The sequence below is a fragment of the Nilaparvata lugens genome, chromosome 3 (genome assembly GCF_014356525.2).
Source record: "Nilaparvata lugens isolate BPH chromosome 3, ASM1435652v1, whole genome shotgun sequence".
Classification (NCBI taxonomy): domain Eukaryota; kingdom Metazoa; phylum Arthropoda; class Insecta; order Hemiptera; family Delphacidae; genus Nilaparvata; species Nilaparvata lugens.
In genome coordinates this window covers 18,379,827-18,398,805 of record NC_052506.1, presented here as the reverse complement: position 1 = coordinate 18,398,805, position 18,979 = coordinate 18,379,827, and the positions used below count along the sequence as shown (strand labels likewise).

Below are 18,979 nucleotides of genomic sequence, written 5' to 3'. Positions count from 1 at the left end.
ACTTTACTCTCATTCATTATACTATTCAATATGAATCTACTTCTGGATTGATAACTTTTGTAAATTTGATGAATATATAAATTGATTGATTGATAATAATGATGTTGCAGGTGGCATATCAATGACTGATGCCAGCGGCAAGCCATACTCTCGGTCAGGAACGAATGGCAGTGTGGCGACTCTGTCCACGACAATATCGTCGAACGGGTCGACGGTCGGCTCCATCACCAAGAGTCCACTGCGCTCCAGTCTCAAGAAGCCGCGACCGGCAAACAACAACGGAATCGGCATCCAAAACCCAGGCTTTAGTGGCAGCTCCCCCACTCCGTCGCGCAACGGAAATGTCAAAAAAGTGCGCATACAAACTCAAAGCACAGCGGTTTGACGCGATTGCCCTGCTCGTTGCTACTAAAACGTATAAGTGCCCTGCTCGTTTTTATAGGTGGACATTCATATGAACTCGCACACGAAACTGTTCTTAAATACGAACGAGTGCTATATTTTTGTTATTTTCACATTTGAAAACTGGCTCGACGTGACGCTTATGTTTTGCTCAAATTGAAAACTGTCAAGCATAGTACAAAAATAGTCGGCCTTTCTAAAATAGGAAAATATGCTATGAATCCTCAAAAAAGTTACAAACTACTAAAAACTGTTGTTAAAATCATTAGAATGATTATTGAGATTCAAGGGCATAGTAGTATCAGTAGACATTTCAAATTCAGGACCAGAGTATGAGTTAAACTGTTAAATTCACTGTTGATTTGACTAGTTGAACTTTTTCATCCAATTGTAGACATCTTTTGATCATATACATTCCAATAGTTCCACTATAGGAGGCCTATTAATTACCGTACAATATCTGGATTTTGAGATGAAATTCTCATTTGCATTCCGAAATTGAGCTACCTAAAACCGACATATAAATCTGGCTGTTACCAGTTATTAAAATGCTCTACAATAAAGGTAAACTCCGCCTTTCTATTTCGGAAAGGTAGGCCTATTACTACTACCGATATTTCTGATGCTTGGAAGTTCAAAGGTACGTTTGGATGTGTCCCAACGATTTTACAAATTAGATTCAATATAATGTTTGAGAAACATATTCGCCCACATGACTACTACACACAGTTTATTTCCAAAAGAAATAGTGGAGGCGAGAGTGATGCTTGCAATAATGTAGTGAATCTCATTAGAAATCTTTAATTAGGATTTGAAGATTCCAAAATGAAAATAATTTTTAGAACAAGAAAATGTGTTTTATATCACAGGAATCTTGTTAAGTTTATTTTTCAATGGAAATGTATTATTTTCAATAATTTCCTTTTACAACATGTTTTGCAAAGTGTCGTGCAACAATGAATGTGATTAAATCGATATTATGTTGTGGAATCAATTAGACTTTAATACAATAGAAAATGTTTCAAGCTTCTAAAATGTATATTTACAATAATAATATTTGGCCTGTAGGCTAATTATTGTACTTGGACAAAAATTTAATGATGTAGGCCTATGATAGATTTTTCAAGTCTACACTACGGTATTATCATTTAAATAATTGAATAAATAAGGCAAACCTCTTGAGCTTTCTCTCTCTGAAATCTGGATTGATCATAGATAACCAAAATTATTATTGCAATAATTGCATTTGATGAATACTGCTGAGAAATTGAGAGTTGAAGTTATTTCAGTGCTATGAATATAAGGGCCTAAATAATTGTCAAGTGTAGAACGTATTATACATTAGCCTATAAGATGAGGTTTCATTATTTAACTCGGAAGAAGCACAAGTATATTACTTAAGATAAGCCACCTTAGTTTCATAATAATTATTATAGAATATTATAATCAAATTATATTCTTAAGTGGCAAAGGTGTATGATATAATGCGAGTAATAGATTTTAAAGGAATTTGTTGCTTATTGCACAAATCATGATGTTTGGAATATTGTGATAAAATGTAAATTATTGTTGTGTATGATTACTATTGTTTTAGTTGGAAATAAATTTTTATTTATGAAATAATATAATTTTAACATCTTGATGATCTGAACAATGATGCGTTTTTTGTAATGTCATAATTATATTGTGTGTGATAACATCCAAGGTACTGTGTGCAATATGAGAATTAGTCTACTAGTCATTGTAGACTTCAACCACAGTTATCGTTTTGCATAATAATGCATGTATTTTAAAAAATAAATTTTTCAAAGTTCTAAAAAACATTACATAAGTCATCTTTATTCTTCTAAGCCTCAAATGTCCCATAACTTGGCCTTTTGATGAACATAATCAATATACGTGACGTGAGGTTGATTCAAATATTGTATTGATAGTTTGGCAAGAGATACACGACTCTTTAAACAAAAAGTTTTTATACATATTAAGTAGGGTAGCAAACGGTAGAGCCTATACTCTGTTTAAGAAGTGTATTGCACAATGGAAAGAATTCATTATTGTTATTTTTATTATATACACGAGTTTCCTCTATATGGTGCAACAAAAACAGTAGCCTATTGTTGCAGCGTGCAGTATTGTAATAGAATTGATCTATTTCTGCTGTAAAGAATAAATGCCACTACAAATCCGTATAAAAGGTTGGTAGAAATTATAGATTCATGTCAATATTTCTTTCACAAGGATAATTTGACAGTAGTTATCATTGGGGATCCTATTCACATTTAGACATATACACTAATAAATCATCTAAAAATTAAATAAAGAGTAGGCCTACCGTAGGCCTACACTATTGAGAATGAAACCATCTAAAAATTAATCTTTTTAAGAGTGTTAGTAAACACGGTATATTTTCATCTAAATACCGTGTCAGTAAACACTTATCGTAACATCTTCTTCTATTGCGGATGATGCTCACATGAGCTTTTTGCTTGTGCGTGAGTAATGGGAAGTGCGAGGGCAAATTATGAGATGATCAAACGTCCATGCCTAGTGATGTCCACGTTATAATGGCAGTGGAGAAAGATAGGAGAACAACGTTGCCGAACATCAGTCCTCTCAATGCCTTCTATATAGACGGTAGCTGCTGATACAGGTTTATTGATGTAATATTAACGGTTAATTCATTATCTATCGTTTAAAATAATCAAATTGATTTTATTAAGCAAGAAATTATATTTTTCAATGATTTCATAATAAATTTTCTAAATTGAGATGAAATATTTTGTTAATTAATTATTGATTCTACATTGCTAAAAGACGATCTGGCAACAGAGCAAAGTGAGAAAGAGATATTTAGTGCTACTCGCTTTGTTGACTGCTGGACAAGGATTGCAATACCATTGCTAATCAAACACTGCCATTATAACGTGGACCTGACTTTTATATTTGATGGGATTTGGCGGGATTCGAACCCACGACCAGGTAGCACTAGCAGACTAATGGGTGCAACTCGGCTATCTGGCCGGCAGACAATTATAAATCACATAGGCCTACATCTACTCAAATATATTTAAGACTTTGCACTAAAAAGTTTTCCGAGTCCTGGATTTAGCTATAAGCTCTAGACTCAGCTGGAGCCAGAAAATTGGCTCTCCGAAACGGGGCATAGTCACAGTCTAAATTTCGAAAAATAGAAAATTGAACACAAAATAGAATAAAGAGAGAATATAGTGGAGAGTTTCAGCTATTTTGAATTATTTAAGAATAAAATTCTTCTTTTGTCTTCTTCCCACTTGAACTGTTGATATTAATATCTTGAAAATTATTAATATTAATCTTGCACTTTTACAACAGTACTCACAGTTTTCTTGTTTGACGAACGCGTTTCGTGGCACTGAGCCACATCCTCAGTACCAAAGACCTTAGATATAGACCCACAATGCCTATGCCTTGTATTGCCTTCCCAATGATAGCTTTTACTTGAAATCGAAGGCCGCCATTGGGGTATTTTAGCACGAGATACTATATCTATATATATGTGCAATATTATAGATTACAAAGGCATTGGTATGTAATAATCTTATAGGTTGCCCCCTCAATGGCCGATTTCAATTCCAAGTACGACACTAGCGCTGCATGTGAGTCTATGCATCTTTAAGGTCTTTGCTCAGTACCAAGCTACTCTTTGTATGCTGCAGATGTGGCACATGCATCCGTCAAGCAAGTATAAACCGTGAGTACTGTTGTAAAAGTGCAAGATTAATATTAACTATTTTAATTAATTATTAACAAGATTTTATGAATGTTTCATTTAGTCAAGGAAAAATGTTTCCAATTAAAGAAATGAGAAAATAAATATTTATCATAAAAACTGATGTGAATATGCCCTGTTTTGAAAAGCCAATTTTTTGACTCCAGCTGTTTAAAGTCTAGATAACTTGGCTAAATCCCAAGCTTGGAAACTGACCCTTGATGTACTAGTTCATTTCATCTCTGTATCTATTTGAATTATTGGTATCTACAAGTGTGAATAACTTTGAAACGGTTCAAGATGTTGATGTGCGGGTTTTGCCATTCATTTTCTCTTAAAATTCTATATTGAAATCATAAATCATATTAGGCCTATAACCACCTTCCCATTTGAAAAAATAAATTTGGATTCAAGATGGTGGTTCCAAGATGGCAGATCAAAATTTTGAAGTGACAGATTTTATATCAAAATGTGGACCAGAGTTTATGAGTGAGTTCTCAGCCTTATGCTCTACTGTATCAATATTGGATGATACATAACACTATATAACTTATAATATTCTAAATCAATATATTAGATGGGAAATTCCTGCCGAAACCTGTTGTTACCTAGAGCTGGTTGCACAAAAGTCTGTTAAATTTTAACCATAATTAATTCCACAAGAACTTATCAGAGAAGGCTTTATTGAAAAGATGGCTTCTCTGCTGATTGGTTCTCGTGAAATTAATCACGGTTGAAATTTAACCGGCTTTTGTGCAACCGGGCCTTAGTGTTTGAAGTCATGGTGATAGCAGGGTGGGACTTTTAGTGGGTGAACACATTGTGTCAGTGACCAAGCCGTGGTTATGTGCCATGTGGTCACCCACACAAGGTCCTATCGGATGATTGGAGTGCCACCTTAAGCTGCGTACACATATTCGTGCTTCCAACCCGCACCGAGCACGCTCCTCCCTCGTACCGCCCTCGTACCGCCCTCGTACCACCATCGAACCACAGTCGCACCGCCCACGCACCCATCATGAACGTTACGGAAGATGTTAGATCTTCTCGCGTTCCCCGGTCGAACCACTGTTGCACGCCGGTCGATCATCAATCGCTCTGCTGGAGTGACGTTCAGTTGCGGAGCAGAGCAACAGTCTGTACGCACCTTAATATTGACATACTGAGGAATGATATTTGGTCAAGGGAGTCTATCAACCACCTTAGATCTTTAGATCTTTATACTAACTACCATTCCACTACCAGATATGAAGCTTGCGACTTGATAACGTTATTACCAATCTGAACGTTTCATGTGAGGTACTCTACCATGAATCCCCTTATCAGTGATCACTTGACTCTTTGCTGTGAGGTTTAATTAACAGATGTTGCTGGCCTATTTTTGGGTCCTGTGGTGCGTTGTCAGTGCATTTAAGTGAGGCCTATCACTCAGCATGGGCGTGAGCGTTTCTGTGACTACCTCAACCTTGTTGACTGGGACCAGATTCTGGCTCACCATGACACTAAATCAAATTTTTCTACATTCTTTGAGAGTCCCCTGACTGATTTTTCAATCTGTTTCCCTTTAAACAAGATTGTGCCTGGAAGGTCAAGTAAGCTTAGTTCATCATGGATTACAGATGAGCTGCATAATCTGCATGACCTGGTGCTCATAGCCTATGAGAAATTTCGTGAGGATGGTCTTCAGCCTTCGAGACAGATATACAATGGTCTGAAGAAAGCATATCAACGTGTGGTAAGCACTGCCAAATTGCGTTTCAACTGTGAGCAGATCAACAGCGCCCCCAACAAGTGTAAGACAGCTTGGGGTATCATCAGAGCAAGTGTGGGGTCCTCAATGCCCGCTACAGTTCCTGTATCAGCCGATGTTCTCCATGAGGCCTGTTAGGACTCCATCCAGAGGATGCGTGACGGGATCCTAGCTTCCCCTCCTGTGCCCATGGAGCTGCTGCGGCCTCTGTTCAGCCTCCTGATCTTCACCTGCAGCGACCTGGCACTTCATCACCTGTGACAACATTGTAAAAGTTGTGTCTAGCTTGAACATTTCTAGTAGTAAGGACATTTTTATGAAATGACCTGTGGTCTTATTCAAGACATCTTGTTATCTATTACAGATCAACCATTGATGTGATTGATGTTTTGCTCCATAGAGTTTACAATTGCTTTGAGATGCGTAGACTTGCTGGTCACACCCTGTGTGATCTTAGCAAAGCATTTGATATGCTTGATCACCAGATTCTACTCAAGAAACTCAAGCACTATGGTGTGGTTGGATTTCCTCTCAAGCTAATCCATAGGCCTATCTGGGGGTCACAGACAATGGTATTCTTTCACAAATATTAGAGACTGCGTCATGACTGTGGAGTGCCCCAGGGCTCTGTCTTGTTTTTTGTAATTGCAGTGAATGACATTGCATGTGTGGATAACAGAACGACTGTTGCTATGCTGATGACAGGACATTCTATGACATGGGCTGCAGTGCTGAGGAGCTGAGGATGGCTATGCTGGAGACCAGGGTGTTTGCAACAAGCTGGTTCTCTTCAAACCTGTTCCTCCTCAATGAGCAGGAAATGCAAACTATTGCATTCAGCCTCAGGAACAGAGAGGAATATGAACCTGCTCTGGTGAAGCTGATTGGCTTGATCCTGGACAGGAAGCTTTTGTGGAGTTGCCATAAAGAGTCTGTTTGTGGTCGACTGAGCAGGGTGGTTTTCTTGTTGAGAGGGCTGAGAGGTAGTGTTCCCATGCACTACCTTGGAGTGTGCTACTTCACTTTCTTTCAGAGCATCATATTATATGGCCTGGTTCTCTGGGGTGGAGCTGCTGCTGATGTTGGACGTGTACTGTGCATGCAGAAGAGAGCCTTGCGTGTCATCTGTGGGGCTAACAGACTGGCTCATTGTCGTCCTCTCTTTGTTAGAGAGAGATACTTATGGTATTTGAAATATATATTTCTCATATGCTTTGCAGGACACATGCATACAGCAGTGTATGATCTTGCCACGAGGAAGAGTTACAATAAAAGGGGTAGTCATATATTGAACTTACCGTACCAGAGGTTGAGCAGGATGCGAACTGGCCTTGCCCAACTGTCTGTGAGACTTTTCAAGCTACCTACCAATAGCGGCAAGAGACCTGTTGACCAGACAGATTTCAGGGCGCGCTGAGGGGATTGCTGATGAAGAACCCATTGTATTCCATCAGTGAGTTCTTCATTATGTTGGACAACACACTAGTGAGTTTTAATTTTTGACTTTCTGTTGTTTTGACTAGCTATTGTGCATAGCACAATATGCAGTGCAGAGAAATTGATGGAGATCAGCCAATTACAGTGATTAATAGAGTAATAGGTGGAAGCGCGCAGTTGCAATTTGTCAATCGTCTGACCGGTTTCAGACAGGAAACTTTGCATGAGTAGCATCCACACATGAACAGTCACTAGAAGTTGGAAAACGCTGGCCGCTTCAAAACGGCAACATCGTGCCTCTGTATCCCTCCCGCTGTGTGCTTTCTCTGCTGCGCATGTCCATCCCAAGTCAGGAGTAAATTTTCACGGACTATAGATATTAGCTTTCTTGCTTTTTTCAGTTTTTTATGTGTCCTTTTGATCACATTATGCACTTGAAATACTAAATACCTTTAGTGGCCGACTACTTCCAAGCCGTTCTGTGTTCTTTCAAACTGATGACAATAACTGCAAAACAATAATCTGACAGAAATCTGTCTCTAAATAATTGAAATACTGCAGGGTATGGACTATTATGGTTACAGTACATCATAATTATTAAATTTATACATAAGGACTCCTCTTCAATAAAATGACAAGAATAGTTTCCCTTCTATGGCTGACAGTCAATTGTTGGCGCCCTAAATTTCACCACAAGAGACTCTTACACTCTGTGGTCAACAACTGATAATTCTAACCTAAAAACAAAATATTTACAGCTACGCATCTACCATTTTGATTGAGTGTTTGAATTTATTTGGAAGATCTTTTGTCATCAATGTAACAAATTTACATCCTTTTATTTGTAGGTAAGGCTTGACATAAATGTACATTCGAATGACTCTTATTTACAACAATAATCTCTCTTACATTGAATAAGTTTAGTCTGTCTTGCCGCAAAATGCGGAATGCAGCTTGGGTTAGATTAATTAGTAGTTACATCGTCATTTGGAAGTTTGTTGTAAATTTATCAGATATTACAACCAAACATCTTTGTAAATAATAATTAAATTAAATTATCATCATCCAGTGGAGATGACTATGAATTAATTTAAGTGTATTGTTGGCTCTATATTAGGACGTATGAAAAAGATTCCATGTTTTGTATAACCATTGAACAATAATTACTGCTAGTGGGGCCCCCTGTTGGTTGGGAAAAAGTTTTGATATGGAAAGAAAGTTTGTAGTGTAAGACAAAGAAATGTTAATTGAGCCTACAATTTGTTGAATCTTTGGGGGGCACTTTAGTGTATGGGCAGCGGAATATAGCATTGAGACCTTCATAGATCGATAGAGGAGGTCAGGACGAGTATAAACATGTATCAAATTGTTGTCGATTTCGAAGAATTAGCTGAACAAACATGGCGGAAAAATGAAAAATGTTTATTCTTTATAATGTTTAAACGGCTAAAACAGGTATTAGAATGATGCAATCTTATGTAAAATTTGACGAGAAATACAATGAAACCGGTTTCAAGTTCCTAACTTTAGTAGTAATTGTGGTATTGCAAAAAATGCTAATTTTTGTTTCAAAAGAGGTTAACTTAATTACATGGTGACTAACTTAATAGTTATTTAAACAAGTCCAAAATTGGACTTTGTAGAATAATGAATTCTAAAGAAAAAAATGTTTTTTGTCACTTGATAGCCTTAACTCCAAATGTATCTAGATAGGCAGTTGGAAAAAATAGAAAAACTGCATACTCCATACATTTCAATTTCTATTTTCAATCATTTTTGTGAACTCTTTCCCACTGTCCGTTTTTTGTTTAGAGTGGGTTTCGAACTCCCTCACTCTTTACGGAATTTTGCCCGGCGCCAATCAATTACTATGAATTGATAAAATACACTGTACTATAATTTCACTCACTGTGTGGTTACTTTTATTTCACTCACTGAACTAATAATAGTAAAGAAGAGAAAGTTAAAAAGAGATAGATCAGGGTCGTGTGTAAGGGAATGTATGAAGTGAAAGGCAAAACAAAGGTTAATTATGAATTTATTGATAAAATTTAAATTGAAATGAATTTATGAAAATTGATCAAAATATAGTAATGATTTAAAATATACAAGATGATTGAGTTTTTGAAAATACCACAGTTCAAGTTTAATTTTATACAGTAAAATTTAACAAATCATTCCTATTTTACTAGGTTACTTGAAGAGTAAGATATAAAATCAAAATATTGAACCTCTAGTTAAAATAAGATTACATTCAAAAATAAAATAATTGATCAATTTTAAAGAATAAATATGATTAGGGGAGCCTTGCTCTAATAAACTATTATTTGTGCTTAGAAGAAAATAATTTCAACTGTAAGGTTCAAGAAGTTAATTAAAACTGTATCTACAGATTTGCATTTAGAAAAGCTTAATAATTAAATTTTCTGTTTACTTTGATGCTATGTAATTATTTGATATACTTATTTGGGCTTTTTAGGGTGGGGTGGCGTGGATTTGAAATAAGGAAAATTGAAAATTCTAAATACAAACTTTACCTGGCTCAGTCAATTCCCTATAGGATAATTGAAGTCTGAAACCAAAAACTCACTCCTACACTGAACACTGTCCAAAATCCAAGAGACTAAGAGAGACTAAACTTGCAAGACATGGTCTGCCTGCATATATACTAGCACCACGATTTTCCACCCCTCAAGTTTCAAGTTTTTATTGGGCCAGTTGAACATAGAAGTTACATATAGCCAAGTCACAATTCACATTAGAGAAACATACAATAAATTGCACAGATACAATACAAACAATAGACAATAATAAATAAAATAGATCAGTAAAAGCAAATTTACAATTAGATCAGATAATTTAGTCTCCTGTACTTGGGTATCAATAGACAAAAAAAAGCATTATATTAAATTGACTAGGGTGTTGTGATCAGCAGTAATGAATTCCTCTACTGAGTAAAATTGATTCACAATCAACCAGGATCTAAGTACTTGGAGAAAACGTTTATTCGGCAAGGATCTAACTTGAGTTGGCAGCAAGTTATAGAATTTGTAGCCTATCACAGGGTAGCTCGACTTGGACTTTTCAAGTCTGCATCTTGGTATATATACTCTCACGGTTTCTTGTGAAGTGACTGTGAATGTCATTGCTCTTTGGTAGCCTATCCTGCATCTGATGTATATCCTTCAAACATTGATAGATGAACTCATTAATGACGGATAGAATGCCATTCTTAGATAGAAGGGGCTTACAGTGATCTAGATAGCCCGCCCCAGAAATCACCCGGACCGCTCTCTTCTGAATTAACAGAACTTTAGAAGTGCTAGATGCATGAGCCCACAATTTCAAACCGTTACTCATCCTCGAATGAAAAAAGCAAAATAGGCCTGTCTGGCCACCGAAATTGGCAGTTTAGACATCAGCCTTCTCAGTAGATAGACAATGCTGCTGAGACTGGAGCACACCATGTCTATATGAGGTTCCCAGAGTAACTTGGCATCAAAAGTGAACCCCAATAGTCGGACCGGCTGCAAATACTCACTGACATCAGATAGAGAGAACAATATATCATTCATACCCTTCGCCCTTTGCCATTCACCCTTCGCCCTCTAGCTCCGCCTACACTCAAACTCTTCAGCCTAATATTCTGCTTACAAACTGAATTTAAATATCAATTTAAATTTACTATAATGTTTATTATGATATATCATTTCAAACTATGGCTCCCCTTCATTATTAAAACAAATGATATCATATATTTTACCAATATTTAAACTCTGAAGTTTGGATACTGACAATTGGATACATACTCATCGAATTTGATTAATACAGTGATCAATCTTATAAATCTAACATAATTACATATGTTATATGTAATATCTTATAATAACATAATTACAATTGACTTGAATAAATCAAATTAATAAGATACTAATTAATTAGGTTTCTCATACTCATTGTATAACTATACTAATTGTCAACATGTTTCAATCAAACATACCTAATTCTATTTACAAATTTAACTTTAGCATAAGAATTCGGATTCAACTAACTCACTTAGCTTATAATAATTATTACCTTATAATTCACTAATAAATACATGAAATGAAGAACAAAATACAATTTCATACAGCACATAATTACAATTGACTTGAATAAATCAAATTAATAAGATACTAATTAGGTTTCTCATACTCATTGTATAACTATACTAATTGTCAACATGTTTCAATCAAACATACCTAATTCTATTTACAAATTTAACTTTAGCATAAGAATTCAGATTCAACTAACTCACTTAGCTCATAATAATTATTACCTTATAATTCATTGTACAACATATATTTTTTTGAATAATTTATACATAGCCTAACCTACTTCATGACCTAATTTATAAAGACATCTACTCATATCATGTTTATTCAAATAATTGCTTCAATAGTAATATAATTACTTAATATGCTAACAACGTGGTAAAATTGTAGCATATGCTAACCACGTGGTTACATTGTAAACTACATCATATCTATATTTCACTTCTCTCCTAACTATATATCTATGTTGCTATATGCAATCTACATTTACCTGCCATCAACTTATGCTAGAGCTATATACAAGGGTTAACACAAAACACAGTGGGCCATGTTGTTTCTATTGTAAATGTGTCTGTGAATAACGTTTCTATGTGTCTGTGCTAACGTTTAGAATACTGTTAGCAAGTTTTTATGAAAGAATTGATTTTGTTTCAAACTATTTTGAAAAGAATACCACTGTCGTCTGGCTAGGTAGGCTATTCAACTGCATGTATTCTCAATAGCTTCGAGAAACAGTTCTTTTTATTATTCTAGCCTTCAAGCATTCATATTCTTAAATGCAATATGTTCAGAGCACGTGTTACAACAAATAACATATATCTACAATTCTTCAATTTTAGGAGAGCACGTGGTTGCCATTTGTGGCTCACTTGCTACCTTCAGTGGGTATTAAATTAGTCCTATCTTGTGCAGGGCTAGGTTAGGTAATGTTTAATATTATTGAGTTTGATTGGGTTGTGTAAGTTATGGTTAGGTTAGATTTGGTTTGGCTCTTTTGGAACTTTCATATAATTTAGGACTAAATCACACAGAACAGAAGTCGGGCAGTGGCAGGGATGTGGTGCGGACTTTTGTCAGGCCACGGCCGACGTCCACTCTAGGTAAATTAGACCTAATATTATTATTTCAAATCAACATAAATAACGTTATTGCTATTTTCCCTTTTAAACCAGATTATTTGGACATGGTCATCGTATTTTGTACTACTTGTAGAAGAATACTCGGAAGAAGACTGTATAGGTCACACATCATGCGCATGTTTGGATTGAATTTATGTGTGTGTTTGACATCATTTCCCATTCAATCTCTTGCAAATTAACTTAGTAGACCTTTAATGTCAATTTATTTGTTGTAGGAGTTTAAAATCTCGGTTGGTGGAGAAGTTGTTATTTAGCAGTTACTGTGCCTACTTCTACATCTACAAACTATTGTCTTCAGTTACATACTGTACCGTGAGTTCAACTACTAGAATCAAAATAAAACTATTGTCCCACCTTCAGATATATTCAGCTTTAATGAAATAGCCAGACTATACGATTTACAATGAACGATTTTTAAAGTTTAAAGATTAATATCCTTCAATTGTCAAGATATTATTCATTTTGCGATGAATTTATAAATAAAACCAGAGAAAATAAGTGACAGTTGAAATAAATCATATCACTCAAAGTGGTAGAAATATTTACCAAACAATGGTACATGGTGCTAAGCTCAGCCCCTCATATTCAACGAATTTTATATACAGTAGCCTAAGGGTGTGATCACATTGCTGAATGCATGCATGTGCAAGCTTGGTTATGCATGATCTAGCATGCAGATGAGAAACAAAATCTGGAAAGAGCAATAGGAACACTCACAATGAATGCTTGCACTTGCTGGTTGAGTTCAGTGCAAACAGCTATATGCAAGTCACAAAGTGTTTCAATGGCACGTTTCTTCGGCTCATGTTACTGACGTGCACTTGCTTTGATATGATATCATATCATATACACATTCAATGTGATGACATCCTGATGATCTGAGGATTACATACTATTGACACTGTAGATATTGGTTTGATAGCAATATCAATACATTGGGCGGAATATTTTATACTTACTTGCTCCAGGAATGTAAATGTTCATAGGTAGGCTATGTTTAAGTTAACTTTGAATCACAAATTGAATATATTTGTTTTTATTTTACAATTGAAATTAATTGATAAATGAAAATAGACCTATAACCATCTTTGGTAAATTCATAATATTTATGTGAAATTTCAATATAATCAATTCAATAGTTTATAATTATCTTCATACTTCTGTCCTTTGTCATTGACCAGCTTCCTGGATGGACGGCGTCATTTTATATTCAGACCTAATTTGGTCATCGTTTATTGTAAAAATTTCTACAAAACTTGTCAAACATTGATGTTTTTGAAGCTTAGATAACCAAGAAGATGGCGGAACTGCCAAAAGATCTCGTTGTCAAAGTGAGTGATTAATTCATTTATTGTAAAATATCTGACTGCTAGTCATTTTTTTCTAAAAGCAAAAAGTGATTCAATAATAAGCAGTTCGTGATGGAAAACAACATTGAAGAACTTAAAAATAGATTGAGATGGTCGGTCGGATTCTAAATCACTTGAATCAAATTAAAGACTTGTCGGCCTCAAGTATTCAGCCACAGAGTAGAATGGCATCCCACGCAGCCAGGCTCTAATCCTTCCACCAAAAATTCTGTCATTCAGATCCCTCACCATGTCTGGCAGTGCGTTGAAGATCTTCTGTGCCAGTACAGGGAAACAGTCTCTTTTCTTGTTCAATCTGCAGAAGGGTACATCAATTTTTGCTTTCCCTCTGGTATTATACGAATGCTTATGGGCTCTTCTTGTCATTGAGTGATAATGACTTTTTATGTGTAGCAAGGAGAGTAGAATATACTGGTTGAACACCGTATAGATACCCAGTCTGATGAAGATTGGCCGACAGTGATCAAGGTATCTGGCTGAGTCCAAAATTCTTAATGCCTTTTTCTGTTGAAGAAGCACATCATTACATCCGGGTGCATGTCCCCACATCTGCAGTCCATAAATAATATGGCTGTGGAATAAGGCAAAGTAGACTTCAACAAGATGCTTCCTTGAAATAAGAGGCTTTAGACGTCTGAGTAGAAATATTACCCTGGATAGCTTCAGACAAAGCTTGTTGGTGTGGCTACCCCAGGTGAGTCTTGAATCCAGCGTAAATCCTAGTAGCTTGACCTCAGTGCGATTGATGAGCTGGTTTGTACTGAGGCTGCAGGTAGTCTCTTGTGTCTTGTCTTCATTTAGACTCAGCTTATTATTGTTGAATCACTGTTTTGCTAGTCCAAAAGTATCTGCAGCCGCCCTCTGCGCCAACACTGGTGTTCTCCCTCTGGCAAAGATTGTGGTGTCATCAGCAAACATTAGGATGCCTCCCAGCAAACCAAGGTCATTGACCATAATCAGAAAAAGGAGGGGTCTAATCACTGATCCTTGTGGCACCCCATGATTAACCTGTAGAGGACCTGAGTTAACTCCCTCTAGTGAAAGGATCTGCCTTCTGTCTGTTAGGTAGGATTCCAGGGAGACAAGGACCCGACCTACAACTCCATACGCTGCAAGTTTCTCCAGCGGAATATCATGCGGGACACACTCAAATGCCTTACTCAGGTCTGCCAGAGCCAACGCCACTGAGTCCCCCTCTTCAAAAGAATCTAGGATGTCACACACCAGCTTGGAAACAGCTGTGACTGTTGATTTAGCGCGCCTGAAACCGTGCTGCACACTTGAAAATAGGTTATTGCTCTCAAAGTGGTCCATTAGTTCATAAAGGCTTCAAAGATCTTGGCCAGTGCGGGAATAATAGAAATTGGCCTGTAGCTTTTCAGGGCTGTAGGGTCACCCTTCTTGAAGATAGGCACTGTTCTAGCCAGTTTTAGGGCTGTGGGGATATATCCTTTGCTAAGGCATGCATTCAACACTACACTAAGAGGATGGGCAATGACATCAATAATAGATTTCAACAGGTCCACTGACATACCGTAGATATCTTGAGTCTTTTTATTTCTGAAGTGACTCGCCATTTGAATAATGTCTTCTGGTGTTACTGGGTCCCAGTCCTGTATTTCTACAGTCCCATCACTGGGTTGCTGAAAGAGTCTGCCAGCAGCCACCTGTGATCTGTCTGTTTCTTGTAGGGCACTGACAATTTTTTCCACCTCCTGAATCAGGAAATTATTGAATTGATCAGGGCTTGCCCTGACTCTGGGCTTCAAACTTTGCTTGCTTGGTCCTGAAATACTTTTTACTAGGTCCCAAGCAGCCTTACATTTGTTATTGGCCTGATTGATTGAGCTAATGTTAGCCTCCCGTTTTGCAAGGTCCACCTCCTGCCTGTAAATCCTCTTTGCCTTAATGTATTGATTATGGATGTTCTTCCTCTCTTCCTCATCGAGACAAGATTTCCTTCTGCAATCCAGAGCCAAGACAAAACTCTGTAGCTGAAGTAACCCAGGCGTATACCAGGCATTACTTTTTTGCCTACATGAATTTATTTTCTGGGCCAGATGGCTCTTTTTGATTCTTGTCATTTTTGCAGGAAAGATTCTGTCAAACACGTTAGAGAATTCTTTAAAAAAGGAGTTGAAGAGCTAATAATGCATCAAACATACATTTCTTTTCCCATACATGTTAATACAATTCAAACTCTTTGTTTTATAATAATTATAGTATGATAATCTTTCCAGGAACAATCCAAATTACAGACTTCTTCTAGACATTAATATCACACATCACAGTGCATTCCAATTTTTCAAGATTCTATACGCATCTCAGTCTTTTTTTTAGCTTTTATAATAAATTAGAAATTGAATAATTTGAAGTTATGTGACTTCCTTTTGCACTTGCACAACTTTATTCTTAAGGAAATGTCAGACATAGTGTTAAATATGATCTAGGAATTCGGAGGACCTTACGCAGGGGTGCCCAGCCCCCCCAAGGGCAATGGCGCATGCCCCCCCCCCCAATCCAAGTGTAATGCCCCCCCCCCAAAGTACACCAATTCCCAACCCTTTAGTTTTTAACATTAGTCAGTGTATGACAATAAAATTCACATCTTACATTCTAATCATCCAAAGGACATTATTTACCTTTGGTCTTGTGAGAAATTCTTTCTGTTTTCATAATATTGTAAAAATATATACCATCGTTTCTTATCTCTTTTAAAATAGAAATAAAGTATCTTTTTGATATTATTTTTGAGACTAGAAGTGCACCCGTTCTTGTTCGGGAGGACTAAAAACAAAAAGTACTACATGACATCAGGAAAAACTACATGACAAATATTTTAATAGGATATTAAAAGATAAGTAAGGGAGGATTTGCTTTTTAAATGTTAAGGTTACTTATAAAAAGTTTTTTTTCGAAAGTTTTCCAATTTTTTTTCGATGGTTCTATATGTATTTTGGGGCGCTGAATTCTAATCTGAAATTTGCTGACACGCCAGAGGGCGCCTTCACCCCCAAAATGTTGAACTTTTTTCAAGTTTTCCATTTTATCTCGAGAACCTTGAATTTTTCGAGAAAGAGCATTCTCTATAAAATATTAAAGATAATAAAATTTCCAATTAATTGAGTGGTCGCGCAGGATTACTTTTTGGATTTTTTATCTGAAGTGTTCCACAAGATATACAACTTTAAATGTGCGAGAAACTTGTGATATTTCCCCCATTTTCACATTCTCGCATATGCAACGTTGCGTATCTTGTGGAACACTTCAGATAAAAAATCCAAAAAGTAGTCGAGGTTGTGATGAATTTTCTGCTCTTTTCACTCCCATGAATTATACTTCAGTTCAAAATTTACAGCCAATTGAATGATGATCTTTATTTTCTCATTTTTCTTGCGATTTTACTGTTATTAAAGAGTCTCTAAAATGAGTACAATACATGATAGAAACTTGCGATTGGTCTCAAATGAGAGAAAATTTCATGCTCTAAAAGCTGAGTTGCCTTAAATTGATCTTGCATTACTGTTTATATCGAAAAACTATCGAGACTGTGAAAATGAGAAAAATATCGCAAATTTCTTGATTTTTTGAAACAAACGTTTACTTCACGATTATATTTTTACAAAAATCATTCACCTCACATAAAAGAGGAGATTCTTTTCTTCAAATCAAGACAAGATAATGTAAAATTATCATTTTGACAATTAAGACATCGAGATATTATTTTGAGTTACCGAGACACACAGTTTTGAATCGGTCATTTTTCCATGCATTGAAATATGGGCTAAAATACACTAAAGGAGGAATTTCCTATTTTCTAAACAAATTTTAGTGAGATGATACATGATTTCCAACCGCCTTGACGAGCTGATATGAACGAGCTGTAGTACGAGGAGATGTGATCATTCAGTCAAAACTTATAAGTGTTTAAAGTTTTGATCCTGGACGTATCCTTATGTGTGCCCCCCACTAGGAAATACTGAAATCTAACGAGTAATTATCATAGAACATAACCCTCATAAGGTGATTTCAGCCGAAATATGTTTCTTTTTTGTTAGGAAGGCCATGAAAAGGTATCATAATGAAAATTTGAATTTTGGCTGTAGGACATGATTTTCTATAGTCAAACCCAATTACTGCGTGCCACGCAAAAGTCTGGGATCCCAGACTCGAGTGCGCGGCGCAGAGGGATCACGCATTGAATTGGCGGGAATCACAGAGAATTGCGCGCGTGAAGTCAGAGAAAACACATCCTTAGCAATAGCTGCAGCAGACTTTTGCGTGATTGTGATTACGTCATCGCGCATCCCTAGAGAGCCTAGGTTTCTCTGAACCACACAGCGTCACTGCGTGATGCGAGATGCGCGATGACGTAATCACGCAAAACTGCTGCAGCTATTGCTACGGATGTGATTTCTCTGACTTCCCGCGCGCAATTCTCTGTGATTCCCGCCAATTCAGCAATGCGTGATCCCTCTGCGTCGCGCACTCAAGTCTGGGATCCCAGACTTTTGCGTGGCACGCAGCAGTTATTTGCCAGTAGTAGCCATTCCACCTCCTTCATTCCACCATCTTTTAGTGATAAGACGTGTTGTTGACAGGGGCGCATCCAGAAAAAAATCATGGGGGGATCATAACATTGACGTACGAAGAACCTCAACTTTTGGGGGTCACCGAGGGGCGTGGGGGTATTGAAAATGTTGATAATATACCTTCAAATTAGTGCGATTTTACGCGATTTCCACTGAAAAATAACATTTCATCCAAGGTTTTTTGTTCAAGTTGGCTAATTATTATTTCGATTCCCCTTTGAAAATGTCATAGGCCTATGATTTTTTTATTGAATAACAAATAGAATGGAATGGAATTTTAATAGTAATTCAGTTGTTTAAAAAAATAATAATGTTTTAGTACCCAGAATAGGCCTACTCATTTTAGATAGCAAACTATAATTTCGGCTCAAATTTTTATACAAACTTCAACACCATAGTATTAGGCTTAGTTTCAACTAAGTTTTCAATTTTTCAAATTTCACAATA

The 18,979-nt window shown here is 36.5% G+C and overlaps 2 protein-coding genes across 2 annotated transcripts in view; both read left to right on the top strand.

The window, feature by feature from the left end:
• The window catches only part of LOC111051995, a 77,581-nt gene extending 75,353 nt beyond the window's left edge, over positions 1–2,228 (top strand). Inside the window, exon 7 of the mRNA XM_039423160.1 lies at positions 111–2,228. Coding sequence (XP_039279094.1) covers positions 111–385 — 275 coding nt within the window. The 3' untranslated portion in view covers positions 386–2,228. The remainder of the gene's footprint in view (positions 1–110) is intronic.
• Positions 2,229–8,080: 5,852 nt separating this feature from the next.
• LOC111051999 overlaps positions 8,081–18,979 on the top strand; it is a 21,649-nt gene continuing 10,750 nt past the window's right edge. Inside the window, exons 1-2 of the mRNA XM_022338598.2 lie at positions 8,081–8,185; positions 12,786–12,882. The gene's annotated coding sequence lies outside the window, so the exon portion shown is untranslated. The remainder of the gene's footprint in view (positions 8,186–12,785; positions 12,883–18,979) is intronic.